General features: G+C 48.5%; 1 protein-coding gene across 2 annotated transcripts in view; it reads right to left on the reverse strand.

The window, feature by feature from the left end:
* gmeb2 (glucocorticoid modulatory element binding protein 2) overlaps positions 1–25,234 on the reverse strand; it is a 119,314-nt gene that overhangs the window by 69,445 nt on the left and 24,635 nt on the right. Inside the window, exons 2-3 of one of the 2 annotated variants that reach the window (XM_072514777.1) lie at positions 19,700–19,872; positions 4,845–4,936 (exon numbers count right to left, since the gene is read on the reverse strand). In XM_072514777.1, the coding sequence (XP_072370878.1) occupies positions 4,845–4,936; positions 19,700–19,830 (223 nt within the window). In that variant the 5' untranslated portion in view covers positions 19,831–19,872. Of the gene's footprint in view, positions 1–4,844; positions 4,940–19,699; positions 19,873–25,234 lie in introns of both variants that reach the window. The other variant, XM_072514776.1, reaches the window with a different exon arrangement.

Below are 25,234 nucleotides of genomic sequence, written 5' to 3' on the forward strand. Positions count from 1 at the left end.
GCATAGCAACCAGATTTGCTCTCTGGAAGTGGAGATGTCTCTGATGGCTGAGACGAGTAAAGCTCTGAAGGCCAAAGTGAATGATTTGGAGAATCTTTCAAGGAGGCAAAATATCTGGGTTGTGGGGTTGTCAGAGGGGATGGAAGTCTCAACTACTACTGTGTATTTTGTGAAGATGTTTGGGAAGATGGTAAGGGAGGGTGGACTCACGTCCCCTCCCGAGCTGGGTCAAACCCACCGGACACTCCAACAGTAGCGCAATTCCAACAAACCACCGCAAGCAGTAATTGCGAAGTTTCAAAGCTTCTAAGAAAAAGAACGGGTCCTGAGAAAGGCACAGGAACATTGCAACTACAAATGCCGTCAATGCCATGCTGTCAAGCTTTATCAGGATGCGGGAGCGGAGCTGGCAAAGAAGATGGCGGCGCCTATCAAGCCCAAAGCCGCCTTGTCCAAAAGTGCAGTCCAAATTGGGTTGGTGTACCGTACGCAGCTAAGAAAGACTTCTGAGGGCAAAGACTATTTTTTTGATGTGCCAGAGGCGGATTCTTCTGTAAAAAAGCATGGGCTGGGTGCAGGTTGTTTGAGGTTTTTGAGGCTTTTTGAATGTTGGGGGTGGGCATGTGGATATGGGGAGTTGTTCGGATTCCTTGTTCATGTTCACATTTGCATTTTTTTGTGCTTGTGTGGGTTGGTTGTTTTGCAAGTTGCACTTGGGGGGCTTAATTCTATGGAGGGTTTTGATCTATTTTTTATAACTGTTGTAAAAATATATAGCTCCCTGTTGGGAGTGCTATGATTTAATGGGGTTTTTATACTTTGTGTCCTTTTCCTGTTCGCATTTTTTTTTCACTCTTAGCCCAAGAGTTAGCTAACTGGAGTGGTGCGGTGGGGTGACTGCAGCTCATGATATTAGTTTGGTTTTAGATAATCAGCTTAGGGTTTTTTTCTGTTGGAATTAGGTTTATTAGAAGTAGGTTTTAGTGATTTTTGTTTGCCTTACTGGTTTTTGTATGTATATGTGGGTGTGGGATTGTTTGCGTGGGGAGGAGGGGTTTGGGGGGGGCTGGGTAGTTGCTGATGGTGACTGCAGATTTTTCTTTGTTTAATCTTGCTAGTGGGTATGGAGGCCATCTTGGGTGGGCCTGGTTGCTGTACTATCTATGGAACTGTTAAATAATCCCTCTTGGTGGAAATGGCTGACTCCGGATCGAGGTGGGGCGGTGGGAGACCCCCAATTCATGTGGTCACCTGGAATGTCAGGGTGTTGAAAGGCCCAGTGAAAAGGTCGAGGGTATTTGTTCACCGTAAACATTTGAATGCTGATGTGGTGTTTCTGCAGGAGATTCATTTGCCAGTCAGAGACCAGACAAGGTGGCGGAAGGGGTGGGTGGGACAGGTTTTTTTTTTTTGGGGGGGGGGGGGGAAGAGAGCAAGGGGTGGGCAGATCTGTGGTGCTTTTTGCACCCGGGTGATAAAGATTTTTCTTTTTCTCTCATGTCCACCAGGTATACTCAGGTATTGACTTTTTTTAAATCCCTACAGTGCAGAAGCAGGTCATTCCACAGGGATCAGTGGTGGGACCTCTGTTGTTTGTAGTATATATAAATGATCTGGATGAAAATAATAATAATAATAATAATCGCTTATTGTCACAAGTAGGCTTCAATGAAGTTACTGTGAAAAGCTCCTAGTCGCCACATTGCGGCGTCTGTTCGGGGAGGCTGGTACGGGAATTGAACTCGTGCTGCTGGTCTTGCTCTGCATTACGAGCCAGCAGTTTAGCCCGTGCATTTTGGAGGAGGTAAATCTCGGTATGAATTATACTGAAAATGGCAGAACCCTCAGGAACATTAACATACAGAGGGATCTGGGCATGCAGGTCCACGGTTACCTAAAAGTGGCAACACAGGTGGCCAAGGCGATTAAGAAGGCATATTGCATGCTTACATTCATCAGCCGAGGCACTGAGTAAAAGAGTTGGGAAATCATGTTGCAGCTATATAAAACTTGGTTAGGCCGGATTTGGAGTATGCATGTAGTTCTGGTCACATTATCAGAAGAACGTGGAAGCTTTGAAGAGAGTGCAAAGAAGGTTCACCAGGATGTTGCCTGGTCTCGAGGGTGCACCGACCGCACCAACCTCCTCAGAAGACAAACACGGGACACAACCGACAGAGTACCCTTTGTCGTCCAGTACTTTCCCAGAGCGGAGAAACTACGACATCTTCTTCACAGCCTTCAACACGTCATTGAAGATGAACATCTTGCAAAGGTCATCCCCACACCCCCACTACTTGCCTTCAAACAACCGCGCAACCTCAAACAAACCATTGTTTGCAGCAAACACCCCGGCCTTCAGAACAGCGACCACGACACCACACAACCCTGCCATGGCAATCTCTGCAAGACGTGCCAGATCATCGACATGGATACCACCATTACACGTGAGAACACCACCCACCAGGTACGCGGTACATACTCGTGCGACTCGGCCAACGTTTTCTACCTCATACGCTTCAGGAAAGGATGTCCCGAAGCATGGTACATTGGCGAGACCATGCAGACGCTGCGACAACGAATGAACGGACATCGCGCGACCATCGCCAGGCAGGAATGTTCCCTTCCAGTCGGGGAACACTTCAGCAGTCAAGGGCATTCAGCCTCTAATTTCCGGGTAAGCGTTTTCCAAGGCAGCCTTCAGGACGCGCGACAACGCAGAATCGCCGAGCAGAAACTTATAGCCAAGTTCCGCACACATGAGTGCGGCCTCAACCGGGACCTGGGATTCATGTCGCATTACATTCAGCCCCCACCATCTGGCATGGGCTTGCGAAATCCTACCAACTGTCCTGGCTCGAGACAATTCACACCTCTTTAACCTGGGGTTACCCCTATCTCTGGATATATAAACACTTAATTACCTGCTAATGCTCACATTCTAAGCATTGTCTTGCATCTTTGAATTTGTCTATATATATGTTTCTGGAACATACCTCTTCATTAACCTGAGGAAGGAGCAGTGCTCCGAAAACTAGTGTTTGAAACAAACCTGTTGGACTTTAACCTGGTGTAGTAAGACTTCTTATTGTGCTCACCCCAGTCCAACGCCGGCATCTTCACATCATCCTTAAGAAGGGCAAGGACCCTACAGATTGTGGGTCATATCGACCTATTCCGCTTTTGAACGTGGATGCTACGTTACTCACAAAAGTGCTGGCACAGTGGTTGGAATCCTGCCTCCCAAATGTGATCTCGGAAGACCAGTCAGGCTTTGTCAAGGGTCAGCAATTGTAGGCCAATATACGTCAGCTATTAAATGGTGTCCTCTCCCCCTCTTCAGTACCCGAACTGGAGGTGATTGTTCCTCTGGTCACGGAAAAGGCAGTTGGTAGGGTGAAGTGGGGATATCGCTTTGAGATTCTTGGGAGGTTGGCATTTGAACAAAGGTTTACATGCTGGATTTGTTTACTGTATAGGGCTCCCACTGCCAGTGTTCGCACAAATGCTTTGAACTCGGGCGTCTTTCCGCTGAATAGGGGCAAGGATGTCCACTGTCTCCGCTCCTATTTGTTTTAACAATAGAATCGCTTGCTATAGCGCTGAGGTCTTCCAGCAAATGGAGGGGGATAAATCAGTGAGGGGTGGAACATAGGGTGTCCCTGTACACAGATGATCTACTTCTTTTTATTACAGACCCAGTATCTACTATGGATGAGATAATGAAGCTCCTTCTCTCGGTATAAGTTGAATTTGGATAGGGCGAATACTTCCCGGTTAACCCCCCCCCGGGGAGGAGAATCCATCTGGGGATATTACCTTTTCACCTTTCCAGGTCTAGCTTTCGTTATCTGGGTAACTGGGTGGCCCACGATTGGACCACGCTCCATAAATTAAATTATACTGGTCTGGCCAATGGGGTCAAAACTGACTTACAGAAGCAGGATAACCTCTCCCTGTCCTTGGCGGGCAGGGTTCAGGCTATTAAAATGAATGTGCTATGGAGATTTTTATTTCTTTTTCAGTGTCTCACCACTTTTCTCCCAAGTCCTGCTTTGTCATAATTAACAAATGATGTCCTCTTTTATTTTGGTGGCTAAGACCCCAAGGATCGTAGGACATTCCTCCAGAGGTATAGAGTCAGGAGGTTCAGTTTTACCCAATTTATTAATTTATTATTGGGCAGGCAATATTGAGAAAGTACTGGGGTGGTTTAGTGATCCGGTTTCCATATTGGGGAAAATAGAAGCGAGTTCTTGGGGTTCCAGCCTCAGGGCATTCAAGAACAATTGCAAAAGTACGATCTTGATGGAAATATTCAAAAGTATTGTTTTAAGCATTGCAGTATTTCCCAGATACAACTGGTGTTCAACAGTTTGAAGTTTTGATATTATTCTCATAGAAAGGTTCCAAGCCTTCCTCTGATCACAAAACGCCATTCAGATCTATCTTTGGAGTGTCAACATGTGAGAACACAGGAGCAGGAGTTTGGCCCATCGAGTCATTCAATGTGACCATGGCTGATCATCCACTTCAATGCCTTTTTCCCACACTATCCCCACATCCCTTTGTGTCATTATATTTAGAAATCTGACAATCTCAGTTTTAAACATATTCAATAACTGATTCCACAGCCCTCTGGATTCGAGAGTTCCAAGATGCACAACCCTCTGAGTAAAAATAAATCTTCTCATCTCGCTCCTAAGTGGCTTCTCCCTTATTTTGAAATGGTGTCCTAAGGAAGATCTAAGGATAAGAGTAAGCAGAATGGGTTTCAAATCCAAGTCAAAATTATTCCCACAATCTGACATAATTTGCTATTTGTATGTAGCCTTTACACTTACCAATAATATCACCCTTCTGAATCAGTGTCGAGGAAGATGAATAGGTGCCAGGGGTGTTGACAGAGTCCATACTGTCATCACTTAATCCTCCACTGCTGAGTCAGAGACAAAGAATGTTCTAAGTATCAGGTCTATAAATTACATTTATATAAATGCAATCACCAGTATTTAACACAGAATTTCAATGAGAAATACTTCATTCATTCAACTGCCTTTTTATACATCAAAACATTTAAGTAATGACTACTTTAAACAATTGTACAACTCGGTCAAAGTCCAAGTGATACAATTTCACAGGAGGCCTGGGTACTATTGTTCCTTCAAGTCTGAGACCTTACTCCAAGCCAAGTCAACTGGGCGGCACGGTAGCACAGTGGTTAGCACTGTTGCTTCACAGCGCCAGAGTCCCAGGTTCAATTCCCGGCTTGGGTCACTGTGCGGAATCTGCACGTTCTCTCTGTGTCTGCATGGGTTTGCTCCGGGTGCTCCGGTTTCCTCCCACAAGTCCTGAAGACGGGCTGTTAGGTAATTTGGGCATTATCAATTCTCCCTCTGTATACCCAGACAGGTGCCGGAGTGTGGTGACGAGGGGCTTTTCACAGTAACTTCATTGCAGTGTTAATGTAAGCCTACTTGTGACAATAAAGATTATTATTAAAGGATTTTTCTCTGTGGCTGGCTGGGCTATACCACTTCTACACATGCCTCACTTTGACATGGATAGACAACATTGGTAGAAATTTCCCAGAACTGGTAAACTTTGCCTTTAACAACACAAAATTGACAGCAAACTGCATTGCAAAATTGTAAAATAATTAGCACTTTACACTACCATTTCCCAATTCTTAGTGATACAAAGAGATACAAAATTTGGATTCATTTCCGGTATGAAATATTTTAAATGTGATTACCATACGAAATTAAAACAAAGATTTTAGAAGTTTAATCACCAATCACTTTCTCTTAAGATCATTTGCCTTTATATAGAAATTTATTGATGCTCACATACTGCTCAGCAAAACCTCGCCATAACATTTATTGAAACAACTAACTATAAAAACAATATTAAAATATATGTTTTCTGAAATATATGATAAAATGCTGATTTGTTTTTTTTTGCTGAAAGTATTATAGTCCCCTAACGACACAGGACTAAAATAATGCAGACTACAAGGTTGCAATGTTCTCAAGAACACAGATAGCAATGATACCAAAACCTCAATATTATGAAACTCTGCCATAATACTGCAGAAAAAGGCAGGAATCAGGAAATTGGGCCTGTGACCACACATTTTCTGCAGCAAAAATAAGCATGCACCATGAGCATGCACAAATCTCATTTATATGTCACATTTATAGAAAGAATTTTTTCCTACTAGAGTTCCTAACTGTATTTAGGGGACTATCCACACCATTTTGCTGCCGCATTTTCCACAGACATACCAGGAATCCTAAAGCTATGGCAGTGGCATGTTCTACAGGTAGGAAAATATTATTTTAACCACTGCCACCTTGAAATCCTCCGAGATAGAAAACAAATTCTCTGTGCTCCTCTAAATTTGACCCCTTGCGCAGCTTGGTTTTGATCAATCCACTATTGGAAAGCACGCCTACAGATTCCTAGCCCCTAAGCTCTGGAATTCCCTTTCCAGACCTCTCTGCCGTTCCAAAATCTTTCTTCCTTTATGATGCTCCTTAAAATCAATCACTTTTACCAAGTTTTTGATCATCTGTCCTAATATCTCATTATGTGATTCACCGTGAAATTTAGTTTCAAAATTCTCCTGTGAAATACCTTGGGATGTTTCACTGGGTTAAAGGCGCTATATCGTTGCAAGTTGTCGTTGGCATAGTTGTTTCAAATACAATGTTATTGTATTTTTCTCCATGTGTTAGATGTTTCTGCTTCACAGGTCGTCATAATGTCATCAGCAGCCCATAGTGACTGCAATTTTAGAGAGAAACAAGGGCTTCCCTCAGCATTTACAGCTGCTGAACCCCTGTAAGAATGCTCCTGAAAGCAGAGGGGTCATTTTAGTTCTAGGCTTGAGCATCTTTTCATCTTCCACCAATAAATGCAAGAAACGTGTGCCATCCACATCAGGTATAATGAAAGGTAATTTGAAAAAGACCAATCTTTGTATGAAATGGATAAAAGCAAATTACTGTGGATGCTGGAATCTGAAACCAGCATCCACAAAGGGTGGATGACCCTTTGACAAAGGATCATCTGGACTCAAAACATTAGCTCTTTTCTCTCCCTACAGCTGCCAGACCTGCTGTGATTTTCCAGCATTTTCTCTTTTGGTTTGTGTGAAATGGAACCTCCCAGAGGGTTTGGAAGTTCCCAACTTGGATTTATGCTTTGCTATGCTTGGTGGTCCCACAAGAAATGCATGCAAGAGTTAGGAGCACACTTCCCATTCCCTTCCTCAACATACCAGCAAACTTGTTTCTTGTTTGCAGCCAGATGTGAAGGACCTGGGTGACCACATTGAATGGGGCCATAGCAACTTGTAGCTAAGCTTTTACTGAAGAGTGGTCTTCAATTAATTCTTTCTTTGGCATACGTCGTACAGCTGGAGTTCCAAATCTTCAACATTAAATGGAACAACACTGACCATATATCTCCACTGTGCCATTGTAATACATTTCTCCTCCTTTCTGTCCCCAGCAAACCTCCACTCATCCATCCAACAACTTCTCCTTTAAGCGATAGCTACAGCTCTTAGAAATGCAGTTACCATCGATTTTCTGATTCCCAGCCAATTGTACTAAAGTTAAAGCTCGGGCAGACATTTCCTGCCTTCTAGCCTACTAAAAGGGGAACTCCAAACTGAAAACTGAGTCAGGCCTGTCATCCCACTCTCAGTTCAGTCATATGCAGGCTTGCTCATTGTCAGCTCAACCTCATTTGAAATGAAAAATGAAATGAAATGAAAATCGCTTATTGTCACAAGTCGGCTTCAAATGAAGTTACTGTGAAAAGCCCCTAGTCACCACATTCCGGCACCTGTTCGGGGAGGCTGTTACGGGAATTGAACTGTGCTGCTGGCCTGCCTTGGTCTGCTTTCAAAGCCAGCGATTTTTCCCATTATCAAAAAAAAAGACTTTAGGATAAACTTAACAAATAAACAGTTGTTTCTGTTAGCTTCAGGTATCATTAAACATGATATGAAGTGTGATATATCTGACAACAGAACAGGAATATAGTGCAGCACTCCATAATCAAGGCACTTAGTAATCATAGAATTTACAGTGAAGACGGAGGCCATTCAGCCCATCGAGTCTCCACCGGTCCTTGGAAAGAGCATCCTACTTAAGCCCTCGCCTCCACCTCAATCCCGTAACCCAACCTAACCTTTGGACACTAAGGGGCAATTTAGCAAAGCCAATCCACCTAACCTGCACAGCTTTGGACTGTGGGAGGAAACCGGAGCACCTGGAAGAAACCCATGCAGACACGGAGAGAATGTTAATGAAGGATGGCATGAACAACTTATATGGCAATTCATTTGGCTTTCCTACTGACAGCAAAGAATAAAACGTACAAAGTTAATTTCCATAAAATTGTGATTGTATTATTGTCCAGTAATGATTTTCTTAATGGTTTAAGTAGTTAGTGCTTTTTTTTAAAAAAAAGGATTACAGCAACAGATAGAATAGAATTATAAAATTTTGATCTCATTTGTCAGAGGGATTTGATTGAATTTTGTGAGATGACCAGGTGTGTAGATGAGAAAAGTGCAATTGCTGCAGTTTACATGGATTTCAACAAACTTTTAACAAGGTCCCACATGGAAGACTTATGAAGAAGGCGAATGTATATGGGATAAAGGGTAATTTGAGAAGGTGGATTCAAAATTTGCTTCGTTGTAGGAGACAGAGGATGACAAAAGGTTGCTTTAGTGACTGGAAGCTACTGTTCAGTGGCATACACAGGGATCTGTACTGGGTCCCCTATTATTCACCATTTATATAAATGACATAGATGACTAGGTGGGGGGGTAAAATCAGTAAGTTTGCGGATGGCAAAGATTGACTGGGTGGTTAACAGCGAGGTTGAATGACTTGTGTTCCAGGAAGGTATAGGTGGGATGGCCAAATGGAAAGATAAGTGACAGATGGAACTTAACCCTAAAAAGTGAGAAGTGATACATTTTGGAAGGAATAATTTGACAAGTATTCAATGAACAGCATGACACGAGGAAGTTCGGAGAAACAAAGGGACCATGGCATGTTTGTCCAAAGATTTCTGAAGCCAGAAGGGCGGGATAATCAGGTGGTGAAAAAGGCATATGGAACATTTGCCTTTATCAATCGAGGCATAGATTAAAAAAACAGGGAGGTCATGTTGGAGTTGTGTACAACTGTGGTGAGGCCACAACTGGAGCACTGTGTGCAGTTCTGGTTGGCACTATAAGAAAACATAATTGCACTGGAGCAGTACAGAGGAAATTCACTAGGGTTTATCCAGGGATGTAAGATTGAAGATATGAAGAGCGGTTGGATAGGATTGGGTTGTTTTGGTTGAAGCAGAGAAGACTGAGGGGTGACCTGATTGAGGTGTACAAGATTATGAGGGGCATAACAGGGTGGATAGGGAACAGCTGTTCCCTTTAGTTGAAGGGTCAGTCGCGAGAGAGGACACAAGTTTAAGGTGGAGGGGCAGGTGGTTTGGAGAGGTTTGAGGATATTTTTTTTACCAGAGGGTGATGACGGTCTGGAATGCAGTGACTGGGAGGGTAAGAGAGGCGGGTGGCCTCACATCCTTTAAAAAGTACCTGGGTGAGCTCTTAGCACATCATAACATTCAAGGCTATGGGCCAAATGTTGCCAAATAGGATTAGGTAGGTAGGTCAGGTATTTTTCACGTGTCCATGCAGACTCGATGGGCCAAAGGGCCTCTTCTGCACTGTGTGATTCTGTGATCTGGTCAAATCAAACAGTGAGTATACATTATCTGTGGTTAAGCCATGAGTGAATTTTGATCATTTACTGGCTCCTGCAGTTATTGTAATGTCTTTTCTGTTTTCTCTCACAACCACCCTGAATACACAAATAGCAAATGAGCAGTATTCCTGTAAACTATGGTGGGCTGAAATCTGGTTACTTTAGGTTACATTGGTTAAATTATGCTGGGTTCAGAATTGTTTGTCAGTAACAAGCTACATTGTATCATTTACTCTACATTTATCATGCAGCTGCAGCTATTATTTATTTGCTTCTATATATCAGGGATATCAGTTTTTGCGAAACCAACATTTGTTCCTGGGTCATGAGCAGAGGACAGATACAGAGTTCATTCTACTCTATCTCAGTTGCAAAGAACACCAGTGTGAATGTCCATTTACCACACTAGCCATCATCCTTGTGGGTTGCCAGTGAAGTCAACATTATAGAATCAGGAACTTCCAGTGGCAGCCATGAGCTGAGCAGTCACACACAAGGTGGCTCCCGTATGAAAACTGCAAAAAACATATTTTAACCCCATCAAACGAGCACCAGAATCATCTACAACCCCCCCCCCCAAACACATCTAACCCCTGCAGACCTCGTCAAAGAGGAATCCAAAGAGAGAAAAATGGAAACAAGCCAGTGCCCAAGAAAGCCAACAAGGACGAGGGGAAGGAAACCTCGACCTCAGAACCAGCAGCCACACGAGGTGGCACGGAAATTGGACGGGCTGACTCCATGGAGTTCTCAATGCAAACCCAAGCGCTGATGGATAAGCTCCTGGGCTTTATCACCACCGAGGTTCAGAGGCAGAGAGAGCAGAAAAGGGACCTCTTGGCAGCTTTCAAGACAACGGGGAACCGGTGACGGCTCCCATGAGGGAGGCAAAGGCAAAACTGTAGCAGTGGCTGGAGGCTCAGGAATCGAAGATGAGAGACCTGGAGAAAGCCACCACAGACCCAAGGGGACCGGATCGTGGAATTGGAGACCCAAGTGGCGAGCTTGATCAAGAGCCAGAAGGGCCGAAGAGAGAAAATCGACGATCAGGAAAACAGGTCTCGCCGCCAGAATTTGAGAATCGTGGGACTCCGGAGGGGATGGAGGGGAGAAACCCCACAGAATACATCTCAGAAATGTTCAGGGAAACTGGTTGGCAAAGAGGGCTTCGCCAAGCCCCCAGAGGTGGACCACGCCCATAGGTCACTTCGAAATCGGCCCAGAGCCGGGGAACTTTCACGGGCAATGATTGTGAAGTTCCACAAATACCAGGATAAGGAGCGGATCCAGAGATTGGCGAAAAGTGCAAAAGGGTGCAAGTGGGAGGGGCATCCCATCCGCTTGTACCAGGACATTGGGGCGGAACTGACCAAGCTCCATGCCGCACTTAACAACGCCAAATGCGCCTTCTAAAAGACCGAGGTGCGGTTCAGCATGCTCTACCCTGCCAGGTTATAGGTCACATACCAGGCAAAGGAACATTACTTCAACACCCCTGAGAAGGCCATCAAATTTGTCCAAGACAACAAATTAGGCAGACAGTAAGAGCGCATATCGGTGAGAAGGCGGGGTACGAACGTGAAGGAAAAAGAAAGACAGGAAAGAACGCGAGCAGAGAGGTGGAGAGGACAGGGGCGGGGAGGTAGATGGGGCTCAAATAGGGGAACCAGATTGAGAGGGGAGCCGCTGCAATAGCGAGTAAGCTGGTACACCGGAGACACAGTGAAGGAGGAGGCCGCAGCACGCCTCCCGGGAGGTAGGGAGCGCCTGGCAGGAGAAAAGGGAAAGATGGAAAATCAGGGCAAACAAAGGGCAAAAGGGCGTGGGATCAGGGGTCTGGAGAGAGGGGTAGAGCCACGGGTGGAGAGGACGAGGAAGGGGAAACATGAGGACAGGGGGAGAAGGGGAGAAACTGGGGAGGGTGGGGGAGGGGTAGTGATTGGTTGCAACGGGCTACACATGGAGATGGCAAGAAAGGGGAAGCAGTCGGCGTCCATTCTGAATGGCCCGAGAGCGAGGGTAGGCCCAATCGGACAAAGTCGGGCCCACTAGGCGAGTATGGTTACAGGAAACACACCTGGAGAGAGGGACCAACTGTGGGTGGGACGAACATTTCACTCGTGTTTCTATACCAGGACGAAGAGGGTGGCCATATTAGTTAACAGGACAGTTTCATTTACGGCGACGAGCACGGTGACAGACCCAGGGGAGCGATTTGTTATGGTTAGCGGGACCCTGTATGGGGCCCCAGGAGTTTTGGTAAATATATATGCCCCGAACAGGGACGACGCGAGGTTCGTCAAGAAAACGATGACTGAGATCCCGGACTTGGGCACCCACCAATTAATCATGGGGTGGGGGTCGGCTTTAACTGTGTAAAAGACCCAACGTGAGACAGATCCAACCCCAGGACAGGAACGTGTCAGGCATGGCAGCAAACTGAGCACCTTCATGGAGGAGTTGTGGTGGGGGGGCTTGGGTTGACCCATGGATGTTCTACCACCCAGGCGTTTTGTGGTAGGGAAGGGGGTGCTTCCAGGCGTAACAAAAGCGCTTAACTCCACCAATGTAATCTCCGACCATGCGCCACATTACATCGACGTGTGGTTGGAGAAGGAACGGGTCCAACGCCCCCCATGGAGGCTGGATGTAGCTCTCCTTGCCGATAAGGAATTCAACACTTAAATATCCCAAACCATCGACGATTATGTATCCTGCAACCAGAATGGGGAAGTCTCACCCACCACATTCTGGGAGGCACAGAAGGTGGTGACTATTGTATTAGGGCCCTTAAGGACAGGAAGGAGAGGGAAACCAGGTAGCGTCTGACTGGACTCCATACTGAAGGTGGATCGGCAGTACTCCACAGCCCTATCCGTGGAACTGCTGGTGGAAAGGAAAAAGCTGCAGGTGGAATTTGACCTGTTCTCCACACAGAAGCAGTCCACCAGCTCTGCCAGACACAGGCCGGGGGGGGGGGGGCAAAATTCTCAGCAGTGCTAACCCCGCACCCATTAGGAGATGTTCAATGACTCACTGTCTAAGGGGGCCCTACAGCCCACACTGGCATAGGCCTCGGTTTTACTGATCCCTAAGAAAGACAAGGACCCGACAGAGTGTGGATCATACAGACCCATCTCTCTCCTAAGCACTGACACGGAAATCCTAGCGAAAGCTCTGGCAAGGCGACTGGAGTGTTACATGCCAGATGAGATCGCGTAAGATCAGCCTTCACCAGTAGAGCAGGGACCAGCCGGTGGGGCTCAAGTGCTGGCCATTCAACAGGCCAGGAAGGAGGTGCAAAGGAGGCGCCGCATCAAGGCATGGATACCGTCAGCGTCTAGGAACTACCAGACCACCTATGCCACCGAAAACTTCGGCTAGCCACTGAGACAGGTGGCGCACTGGCACGGCGGGGGTTTGGACGAGGACACCCGCTCCCGGTAGCCATCATGGTGACAGTCGCCCAGAATTTTTATGCCAGTCATCTTTCCAGGGCACAAGCAGAGATCTGTGTGGGATCCTGCAAATGTCTATGCACAGCAGCAGAATTTGCTGCCATTGTTCCATGCCCCAGGTCCAGGGGAGATCGATGGCACACATGTCCCCCTATGAGCACCAGTTCATCAGGGGGTGCCCTTCATCAATAGGAGAGAGTTCCAATCCCGGAATAAGCAGTTGGTGTGTGACCACCAGTTGCACATCATGCACGCAATACCCAAGCAGGATGCACGATGCATACAATATGGCACACTGAGGTTCCCGTCACCTTCAAAGCGCTCCCTCGGGTGACAGGTTGGCTTTTGGACAACAAGGGCTACCGCTGTGGTCATGACACTTGTCAGTAGACCCCAGAACAAAGCGGAGACCCATTATAATGACACCCTTGCAGCAACCAGGAACGTCATTGAGCAGTGTATCGGCTTATTGAAGATGCACTTCGATGCCTGGACCACTCTGGTGGGGCTCTCCAATAAAGCCCAGGAGGGTTCGAGCATCATGCTGGCCTGTTGCACCCTGCACAACATCACGCAGCAGAAGGGCGACATGCTGGAGGTCACCCAACATGTGATCCAGAGGCGCTGCACTTGGGATAAGCTTATCACCTCCCGAATTATCAACTAGGACGCCTCGCCACCGGCAGCTTCACTGCCCTCTCCCACCTCTCCATTTCCCCCATCACCCCCCCCCCCCTTAAAAATGGAACTCCCTTCCCCTTAACCACTCACCCCTTCCCTGGCCCTCAGCCCTTCACTCCACCTTCAGTGCCCTTAAGCCCTTCACTCCACCTTCCCTGCCCCATAGCCCTTCACTCCAGCTTCCCTGTCCCACAGCCCGTCACTCCACTTTCCCTGCCCCTCGACCCTTCACTCCACCTTCCTTGCCCCTCAGCCCTTAACTCTACCTTCACATTAGCCTTCCCCTCCGAGGGTCTGCCCAGCATCACCACAGGGCGTTGGCCCTGGGTTGGCAGTATCAGCAGCTCTTGTCCACAGGATGAAGGATGATGACTCGATGTGAGATTATTTCTGGTGCTCCTGATTGCCTGACAAAGTCTGACTACAGCCTTTAGGATCATGTTCCACTGTCCGCCCGAGTGACCCCTGCATGTGTGCTGGATAATTCATCTCAAGGATCCATATATCCTTTGGTGAACAGTTAGTGTTCACTCACTGGGTAAAGTGTCATACAAGGCTAGCTCACACTTCTGAGCCCGTACCCTGCCGCTTCTCTCTGGGACACCATGTTTGACCTTCACCGGTCATGGGACCTGCCCCGCCCCATCCTCCAGCCCCTGGAAGGACCCGGCTGACGTTTGGGTGCCACAGGTCACGGCATGCTCTGTTCTGCCCGCTGTCCATGAGATGTGCCAGTGTCAGGCGGGGGGGGGGGGTTTCAAAAGGGCTGAGGTGTTCCAGCATCTCCTCTGCAGAAGGCACCAGTATGGACCCCATCACATCCTCCTCCCTCGGGGTGCTCGATGGTCACAGGCTATTCCATGTGAGGCTGGACTGAGCTCTGGATGCTCCATCATCACCTGCCATTGCTAGTCATGGAGGCCCTCTCGAGTCTAAGCCTTGGTCTTGATATCCTCAACCATGGAGCACTGAGACTGGGACATGACCCTCAGCGAGTGCCTCACTGCCTCGGTCATACCCTTGTGACTCGCAAAGTCATTCAGCACCCGGCCAATGCTTTCGATGCCCTTAGCCATGACGCTTTGTGACTGAGCCAAACTCTGGAATGCCGCAGCAATGTCCATTGGGGAGTGAGGGATGGGAGTGATGCCAGGGCAAGAGGTGGTAACTCACTCATGCTGCCCAGAGAAGATCATGCTTTTATTTTTGGCACCAGGTTCCAGTCCTCCTTGTCAGGCTGGCCACACTGACCGCCTCTGCCACTTACTCCCAGGCCCTGTTTACTACAGCTGACTTCAGTCTGCGGCCCACCCTGGGGAAGAGGGTGTCCTCCCTCCTCTCCTGCTCTCTGTCTACCATTCTCTCCAACTCATTCTCCAGGAAGCATGGGGCAGGTTTCCGTGAGCCATCTTCTTGGCTGGAATGAGAGTGTGTGGTGAGTGGAGTGCTTATAAGCACCTCTAGCTAGTCAGGTTCTCCAGCACTAATTCCGGCCCCAGCGAAACAGACACCAGCGGCAATGAGAATGGCTCTCAATTCATGTGGGCAGAGTGCTGGCTCATTTGCATGTCCAGACTCGCTTACCGAATAGCGCCCCCAATGGGAACACGAATCGCATTCATTTCCGGCGCCACCAAGTCGGGTGCGACGAGGCCGTTGAATCTCACGAGAGGCCACTCGTGAGATTCGCAATATTCAAAACGTCTCACAAGATTTAACGGAATCTCACGAGACATCGTATCTGGATCTCATCCTCGCTGTGTGAGATCCAGGCGGACATATTTAAGTGAGCCATTAGGCTCATTTAAATCTGTCTGCGCCAGATTCTCCCAGTGGCCAGGAACTAATGGCCGCTCCTGGGAGACCTCGCCAGGGTGCCGTTCAACACTGGTTTCCACAAACATGTACCAGCTAACAGTACATGGGGCGGACGGGTCTCCTAGGCCATTAGAGACTCCCGGGTGGACGGGCTCCTGGCAGGGTGATACTCTGACACTCCCTCTGACATCCAGGCACCGCCAGCATGGCACCTTGGCACTGCCACCTGGCAACTGCCACCTGCCAGAGTGTTCGGGTGGCACTGCCAGGTTGCCAGTGCCAAGGTGCTTGGGTATCAGCTTGTCCATGCCAGGGATCGGACCCAGGGTGCCATGCCCAAAAGAGGGGTGAATGGGGGGGGCTCAAGGACCCCATAAGAGCTAAGTTGGATGTAGTGAGGGGTCGGGAGGACGTGGTGGGGTGGCTGAGAGAGAATCAACAGATCGGGGTGGCATTTAAAAATTCACGAATACTCTTCCTGCACTGACCAGCTGAGCTCATCACTGTAGGAAATGATGTAAGTACGGCCTTGATGAGGCATTCCCCACCGAGCCCTAAAAAATAGCAAAATGCCATTAAATACCAGGGACATTCTCGGCGCTGCAGGTGCCGGGAGACATCCTGCTAGACTTGCCCAAAACGTGACTCTGACCTTTGACCTGTTAAGTTGCGCCCTTGGTCTCCCAGCAAAGAATCCTGGCCAAGATCAGTACGTTTGTAGATAATTAGAAAATGTGTGCAAGAGTGAAGACTATAAAGGAGCACATTTTTTGCAAAAGAATGTAGATTTGCGGAGTTGCCAAATGAAAATGAAATGAAAATCGCTTATTGTCACGAGTAGGCTTCAATTAAGTTACTGTGAAAAGCCCCTAGTCGCCACATTCCGGCACCTGTTCGGGGAGACTGGTACGGGAAATGGCACTTAAATCAGATAAATGTAGTATCATGCCTGTAAATGGCATCAACATATCATTTACAGGATGTTATACTGTAAGTGGTCGGAAGATAAGGATCTGGATGTTATGTGCACATATCGCTGAAAGTTCACAATTAACGTAGAGAAGGAGCCACAACCAAAGCTAACTGGTGTTGGATTGGTTAACAGAAGCATTCAGTACAAATCAAAGTACGCCACTCTATTGTTATACAAACCATTGGTTCGAACTGGAGCATCATGCTGTGTTCGGACCCCTCATAAGGTGAGTGATTGTGTGTCATGGAGGTGGTTTTTAAAAAAACCTAAAAGATTCATTCCTCGCATAAAGAACCATAATTTATCAGATAAACTTAAAGAGTGGAGGTTACTTATTTTAGAGAAACACAGACAAAGGCAAACTGATAGAGGCATTTAAAAGAATGAATGGGGTGAATTGATTACATTTTCATAGAGTATTTCAGATTGGAAATTGTAGAGCTTCAGGGAACATGTATTTTAACTGCAAAAGTAGAAATAGCTAGATGCTAGTCAGTTCATTTTCTCAGAGTAATGAGCCTCTGGAATGCATTGCTAGCTTGTATGGTGTGTGCTGAGTCTCTATAAGTCTTCAATAGGGAGCTGGACTAGTTCTTGGCTGGGGCACAGAGTGCATCATATAGAAGATAAATGGATGATCATTTAACCGATGCATGGTCCAGTGTGGTGCCTTGAAATGTGTGAAAGGTGCTACATAAATGATTGTTGTTGATGATGGACGGTATGGTAACGCAGTGGTTAGCATTGCTGCCTCACGGCGCCGAGGACCCGGGTTCGATCCCGGCACCAGGTCATTGTCCATGTGGAGTTTGCACATTCTCCCTGTGTCTGCATGGGTCTCACCCCCACAACCCAAAAAGGTGTGCAGTGTAGGTGGATTGGCCTAGCTAAATTGCCCCTTAATTGGAAAAAAATAATAATTGGGTATGCTAAATTTATAATTTTTAAAAAATTGTTGTTGGTGATGTGGTTCTCCATGACTGGCTTTGATCATATCATATCAATGGAGTTTTCAATTTGTCTTTTTCCCTGTTGTTGGCTTTGTTTCTGTTAGTATTTCCCTCTCCCAGCCACTTAATAGGAATGTGACACTTGTGCTCTCTAAGCACATCTGATGGAAATTCTACATAACATTTTAAATCTGCAAATTAGGAACTCATGATCCCGGGTGCTTGATTTTAATCTCGGGCTTTTGACCCCAGGATGGAGTAGCAGAACAAAACCCTCCAGAAACAAAGCCTTCTGACGGCATGATGCAAAAATTTGGTAACTTCAGAAATGTTTGCATTCAGTATAGGGTTCTGTATATTTGGAGACGGTTTCAAACATTTGTACATTCTGGCTTGCAAAAGCTCAATTAAGTATTGAGAACAGAACGGTCTGGAAAAACCCAGCAGATCTGGCAGCATCTGTGGAAAGAAAAAAAGTTGAATTAACGTTTCAAGTCCAATATGGCCTTCTTTGGAACAGAGGAGAGGAAAGAATCAGATCCTATGTCTTAAGGTCTTATGGATTTAATTCTATTGAAAATGAGGGGGGAGGGAGGGAGGGGCTAGAGGGTTGAGAGATACGACAAAGATGTAATGGAACCAAAGGCAAACAAAGTGGTAATCATAGTATTAAAGAAATAAATAATTGGTCCAGAGTAGGTGTGAATCGTAGAATAAAGGTCAGCGTTGTCTGAAAGCAAAAAACACAGTAACAAGATACAGACTAGCACTTGCAGAAAACAGAATTCTAAATGGGTAAGAGTTCATGGTCTGAAGTTGTTGAATTCAATGTCAATTCCAGAGGGCTGTGAAGTGCCTAATCAGAAGATGAGGTGCTTTTTCTCCAGCTACCTTCTCTCAGCATGTCAAGGACAGAAATATGAGTGTGAAAGCAAGATGGTGAATTAAAATGGCAGGCAAGGTCCGGGTCATGCTTATAGACTGATTGAATGTGTTTCGCAAGCAATTGCGTAATTTGAGTTCGGTCTTCCTAATGTAGAGGAGACCACTTCGTGAGGGACAAAAACAGCAGACTAAATTGAAAGAATTTGAAGTAAATCACGCTTCAACTGAGAAGAATGTTTGGGACCTTGGACAGCGAGGAAGAAAGAGGTAAAGGGGCAAGTACTACACCTTCTGAGTGTGGGAAAGCTCTGTGGAAAGGATGTGAGGTGTTGGGCTGATAGAGGAGTGGACAAGGGTGTCACAGAAGGAATGGGCCCTTCAGAATGCTGGGAGGAGCGGGGAAGATGTGTTTGGTGGCAGCATCATGCTGGAGCTGGCGGAAATGGCAGAGGATGATCCTGTGAATAAGGAGGCTGGCAGGGTGTAAAGTGAGGAAAAGGGAAACCCTGTTGTGGTTCTGGGAGAGGGGGGAAGGGGTGAAGGCAGAAAGGCAGTAAATAGGTCGGACACAATGAGGTTTGGGGGATCTGCGGATGAAGAAAAAGGACGGCATGGATGTGCTGTTGTGGAAGGTAACTTAATCAGAACAGAACAGATGCAATAGAGGTGGAGAAACTGGGAGAATGGAATGGTGGCAGGGACCTGGGTTAGATTCCAGCCTTGGGTGACTGTGCGGAGTTTGCACTTTCTCCTCGTGTCTGCATGGGTTTCCTCCAGGTTCTCCTGTTTCCTCCCACAGTTCGAAGATGTGCAGATGGATTCGCCATGATCAATGCGCAAGATTATAGGGAGTGGGCCGAGGTAGAGTGCTCTTTCGGAGGGTTGGTGCAGACTTGATGGGCCTAATGGCCTCCTTCTGCACTTTAGGAATTCTGTGGAAACCATTCATGGTATGCCATTAAGTTAATTTCCTCCTGTTAAAGAAAAGTTTCATCTACAGTAATCTAACTTTTAAATAAGAGTATTTAAAATAATTGGATTTCAATAATATCAATTGTAGCCTAGAGAATTATGAAGCATTTTAAGATCCAATGACTAAACTAAATACAAATGAGAATTTAAAGCAGGTTTCCCTACCTGTGCTGTGTTGATTTGAAGTCTACCAAAACCGTTTTAACCTCTTCGACTGCATTTCCGTCTGATGGGGTGTCAGGTGTAGTCACGACAACCACCTCCTCCACGTGAACGCTGATGTCTGAAGTAGCCATACCTGTACGTTTCAACTAAGGTGATGGCAGAAGTTTGTCCAGCTAAAAGGAAAGCATAAATTCAACAAATTACTAAACTTACAAAAAAACGTACAGGATAAATCATTTGAATTAACTGGTCAAAGAAGAGAAGCAAGCTTAATGCTTCAGAGTCAAAGGGCACTTCCAACCCTTGGCTTGGTAAAGCACTCTAAAAGACGTAATTTAATTATTTTTTACTAATTAACTGGCAACCATGATGGGAGACATATAGGTTTCATAGAACTGACTGACAGCTTTGTGGAAGTGTCTAGGACCAGATGGCATAATCTCAGAGTAAGGGGCCACCCATTTAAGACAGATGAGGAGGAATCAGGGGCGAAATTCTCCGGAAACGGCACGATGTCTGCCGACTGGCGCCCAAAACGGCGCAAATCAGACGGGCATCGCGCCGCCCCAAAGGTGCGGAATGCTCCGCATCTTTGGGGGCCGAGCCCCAACCTTGAGGGACTAGGTCGGCGCCGGACGAATTTCCGCCCCGCCAGCTGGCGGAAAAGGCCTTTGGTGCCCCGCCAGCTGGTGCGGAAATGACCTCTCCGGGCGGTGCATGCGCGGGAGCGTTAGCGGCTGCTGACGGCATTCCCGTGCATGCGCAGTGGAGGGAGTCTCTTCTGCCTCCACCATGGTGGAGACCGTGGCGAAGGCGGAAGGCGGCCGCTGACGCTCCCGCGCATGCGCCGCCCGGAGATGTCATTTCCGCGCCAGCTGGCGGGGCACCAAAGGCCTTTTCCGCCAGCTGGCGCGGAAATGACATCTCCGGGCGGCGCATGCGCGGGAGCGTCAGCGGCCGCTGACAGCTTCCCACGCATGCGTGGTAGAGGGAGTCTCTTCTGCCTCCGGCATGGTGGAGACAGTGGCGGAGGCGGAAGGGAAAGAGTGCCCCCATGGCACAGGCCCGCCCGCGGATCGGTGGGCCCCGATCGTGGGCCAGGCCACCGTGGGGGCACCCCCCGGGGCCAGATCGCCCCTCAGGACCCCGGACCCCGCCCGCGCCGCCTTGTCCCGCCGGTAAGGTAGGTGGTTTAATTTACGCCGGCGGGACAGGCATTTTAGCGGCGGGACTTCGGCCCATCCGGGCCGGAGAATCGCGCGGGGGGCCCGCCAACCGGCGCGGCGCGATTCCTGCCCCCACCGAATCTCCGGTGCGGGAGACTTCGGCAACAGGCGGGGGCGGGATTCACGCCAGCCCCTGGCGATTCTCCGACCCGGGGGGGGTCGGAGAATCTCGCCCCAGATCTGTGGAATTCTTCATTGCAGAGCGCGGTAAAGGCTGAGTTGTTAAGTATGTTCAAGGCTGAGACAGACAGATTTTTAATCAGTATGGGAATCAAGAGTTCTGAAAATACGGCAGGAAAGTGGAGTTGAGAATTATTATATCAGATCAGTCATGATCTAATTCATTGAATGGTGGAACAGACTCGATGGACTAAATAGTCTACTTCTGCTACTACGTCTTATGGTCTTCAGCATGCACTGAAAATATATGTAGGCTGATTCTCTAATCAGGTGCTTCTAGTTAGGAGCAGGGCTTACAGGGAAATCATAGGCCTGCAAACTTTGATTATCGGTCCATTGAAATTAATGGCCGTAAAGTTAGCAGCTACTGACTTCTGTGAAGGCCACAAAACATCCAGCACGAGTTTGGAAGTCAAACAGAAAGTAACTTTATTTACAACAATATGTACAAATTACCAGCAGTTCACTCTTTTTTTTTAATTTAGAGTACCCAATTTTTAAATTTAGAGTACCGTGAGGCAGCAGTGCTAACCACTGCATCACCATGCCGACCACCAACAGTTAACTCTCAGTGATCTACCACGCTTCGCGTTCAGTGATCCAGCTTGGCCAAATTTCCCATCACTCTTTGCGGGCAGCCGTTTTAGACGGCCACAACTCCTGGTCCCCTCTCTAGCCAATACCACACTGGCTGGCTCTATTTATACAGCTGTACTGCTAATGATTGCTGCCCCCACCCCGCCCTACCATTAGGGGAGCTCATATTCCTCGAGCAACATGGGGTCACCAATTGTCCCCAGCGAATATGATCCAGGCAGGTTATAACATCCCTCTCCCCAAAGTCCAAGAAATCTGCTGAAAATTGCGAAGGACGGCATCGGACTCTCTTGACATCAGGCTAGGAGTCACATGCACGAGGCGCTGGATTGGGTGGAGTATAACGAGAAGGCGAACGCTGCTTCCGAGGCGAATGTCGTAATGGCTGCAAGTTCGAGGGAAACAAAGGCGTCGCATTTCACGACGGCACGAGCAGAGCCCGGGCACGACCTATTCTGGCCCCCACTGGGGGCCAGCACGGCCCTGGAGCGGTTCACGGCGCTCCAGCATCCTGACGCGGCGCCAAATGTCATCCTGTGCATGCGTGGGGGGGACGTCTTACGCATGCCGGCCCCTCACCAACATGGAGCCAGTGTTCTGGGGCCGCACGCGGAAGGAGGTAGGCCAGGGGGAGGGGGGGGGGGGGGGGGGCGGCCCGCCGATCGGTGGGCCCCAATCGCGGGCCAGACCCCATCGGAGGCCACCCCGGTGAAGGAGTCCGTCCCCCCCCACAGGCCACCCCCCCAGCGTTTACGCAGAGTTCCCGCCGGCAGCGACCAGGTGTGGACGGCACCAGCGTGGGGCGGTTCACGCTGCTCCAGCGCGGGGAACGTCTTACGCACTCCGGCCCCTCACCAACATGGAGCCGGTGTTCTGGTGCCGCGCGTGGAACGAGGCCGGCCCGCCGATCGGTGGGCCCCGATCGCGAGCCAGACCCCATCGGAGGCCACCCCGGTGAAGGAGCCCCCCTCCCTCCCCCAAAGGCCGCCCCTCCAGCGTTCCCGCAGAGTTCCCACCAGCAGCGACCAGGGGTGGACGGCACCAGCGGGAACCTGTCATGTCGTGTCGTAGCCACTGCTCGTCCCATCGGGGCCGGAGAATCACCGCTAGCCGGTTCTCCAAGCGGCCCGGTGCGAATCGCGCGGCGCTGGTTTCCGGGGGGGGGGGGTGTGGGAGAATCACGTGCGGGGGTCGGGGCGGCGTGGCGCGTATCGCACGGCGCCCCGGCGATTCTCCCACCCGGCGTGTGGGGGGGGGGGGATAGTGCCCCAGGTCTCCAGGCGTAAACTTTTTAAAAATAAATTTGGAGTACCCAATTCCTTTTTTCCAATTAAGGGACAATTTAGCATGGCCAATCCACCTATCTTGCACATCTTTTGGGTTGTGGGGGCGAAACCCACGCAAACACGGGGAGAATGTGCAAACTCCACACGGACAGTGACCCAGAGCCGGGATCGAACCTGGGACCTCAGCACCGTGAGGCCGCAGTGCTAACCCACTGCGTCACCGTGCTGCCCTTGCCTTTCCTGATTTTGACGTACTTTCGTGCCAATGCCCGGAAAAACCATGCTGAGGCGTGTATGAAATTTGCGGGCCATTAGGAGTTCCCTACCCCAGTCACCGCATGCGGAGTGGACCTATAACAAAACAAAAAATGGGCTGGTCTAGTGTACATGGACCCGGAAGACTGTTTCATGAGGCCCCGCTTTAATGTCTGCACTGCGCGCTTTGCCAACCCATTGGAAGCCGGGTGGTACAAAGCGGTGCAAATATGCTGTATACCGTTCACCTTCATGAAACCCGCGAACATCTCACTCGTGAAAAGAGTGCCATTTTCAGTGACATGCACCTCAGGGAGGCCATGCATGCTAAAAGATAAATGCATCTTCTCTACGGTTGCACGGGACATTGTTCGCGCCGTCCTCTGTACCTCGAGCCACATTGTGTGGGCATCAATTAATATGAGGATCATGGATCCTTGAAAAGGGCCGGTGAAATCGGCATGTATTTGTGCACTTGGCCAGCCGAGCCATTCCCAGTGTTGCAGGGATGTAACTGGCGGAAGCTTCTGATGCTTCTGGCAAACGGAGCAGTGCTGCGCCCTCTTCTCAATGTCAGCATCGCGACCTGGCCACCAGACATAACTCTGCGCCAACATTTTCATTATGTTCACTCCCGGATGACTATTGTGGAGGTTCTTTAGGATCAGCTCCTGCCCTTTTTTTGGCATGACCACACGTGACCCCCACAACAGGATACCATCTTCGACACTGAATTCAGACAGCTTGGAGGAAAATGCCCACAACTTGCCTGGGAGCTGTCTATGCTGTCCACCATACAAGACCACGTGCCAAACCTTAGATAGGACTGGGTCTTTCTGGATCCACTCACGGATCCATGATGCTGTGACAGGTAATGAGTTCATAAAATTCAGGGTCGCGACCATCTCACCCATCGTGGGGGTCGACAAGGGGCCGGTTGACAAAGGCAACCGGCTCAGTGCATCGGCATTCTCAATTTGCATCCCTGGCGTATGCTCCAAAGAATACCTGTAGGCAGTGAGCAGCAAAGCCCAGCGCTGGATCCGCGCAAAGGCATTGGACGCAATTGGCTTATCTATAAAGTCCAAAAGGAGGCTTATGATGAGTCATGATAGTGAAGTGTTGGCCATAAACATATTGATGAAAGCGTTTCACCACAAAGACCACCGCCAGGCCCTCCTTTTTAATCTGCCCGTACGACTTTTCCGCTGCAGTCAATGTATGGGAGGCAAAAGCTATTGGCCGTTCCCCTCTGTTCTCCATATTGTGGGATAGGATGGCCCCAATACCATAGGAGGCATCGCTCGTAATAAGCAAAGGCTTTTAGGCTCATAGTGGGTTAGTAACCCGGACAATGACAAGTGTTGCTTTAGCCGCTGAAAAGTGGATTCTTGCGGCCAACCCCAAACCCAGGCATGATTCTTCTTCAACAGAAGGTGTTATGGGGCCAGCATGGCCGCCAGATTGGGGAGAAACTTCCCATAGTAACTTACAAGACCGAGAAAAGAACGATGTCCCGAAGCGTCCATCGGGGCTGTGGATTGCGCGCACCTTCTCTGCGACGGGGTGCAGAGTTGCAATAACCAAGGTAGATCACTTCCTTCGCCTGAAAGATGCACTTTGTGTGACGTAAATGGACTCCAATCTCTGGGAAGCGCTTTAGCAGTCTCTAAATTATCTAAATGCACTCCCATAATCAAGACGTTGTCTAAGTAAACAGCAACACATGGCAACCCTCACAAGATGTTCTCCATGACACGTTGAAAAATAGCACAAGCAGAGGACACTCCAAAAGGCAACCGTTAATCTCATACGGGCCCCTGTGCATATTTATAGTAACATACTATCGGGAGGCAGAATCCAATTCCAGCTGCAGATAGGCATGAACGCGAGTCCGCCAGCGAGCTTTGTGTAGAGATCCTCTACGCGGGACATGGGGTATCGATCTAGCCAGGAAGCTGTGTTCACCGTTAGTTTATAGTCGCCGCACA

The sequence above is a fragment of the Scyliorhinus torazame genome, chromosome 8, assembly GCF_047496885.1.
Source record: "Scyliorhinus torazame isolate Kashiwa2021f chromosome 8, sScyTor2.1, whole genome shotgun sequence".
Taxonomy (NCBI): Eukaryota; Metazoa; Chordata; class Chondrichthyes; order Carcharhiniformes; family Scyliorhinidae; genus Scyliorhinus; species Scyliorhinus torazame.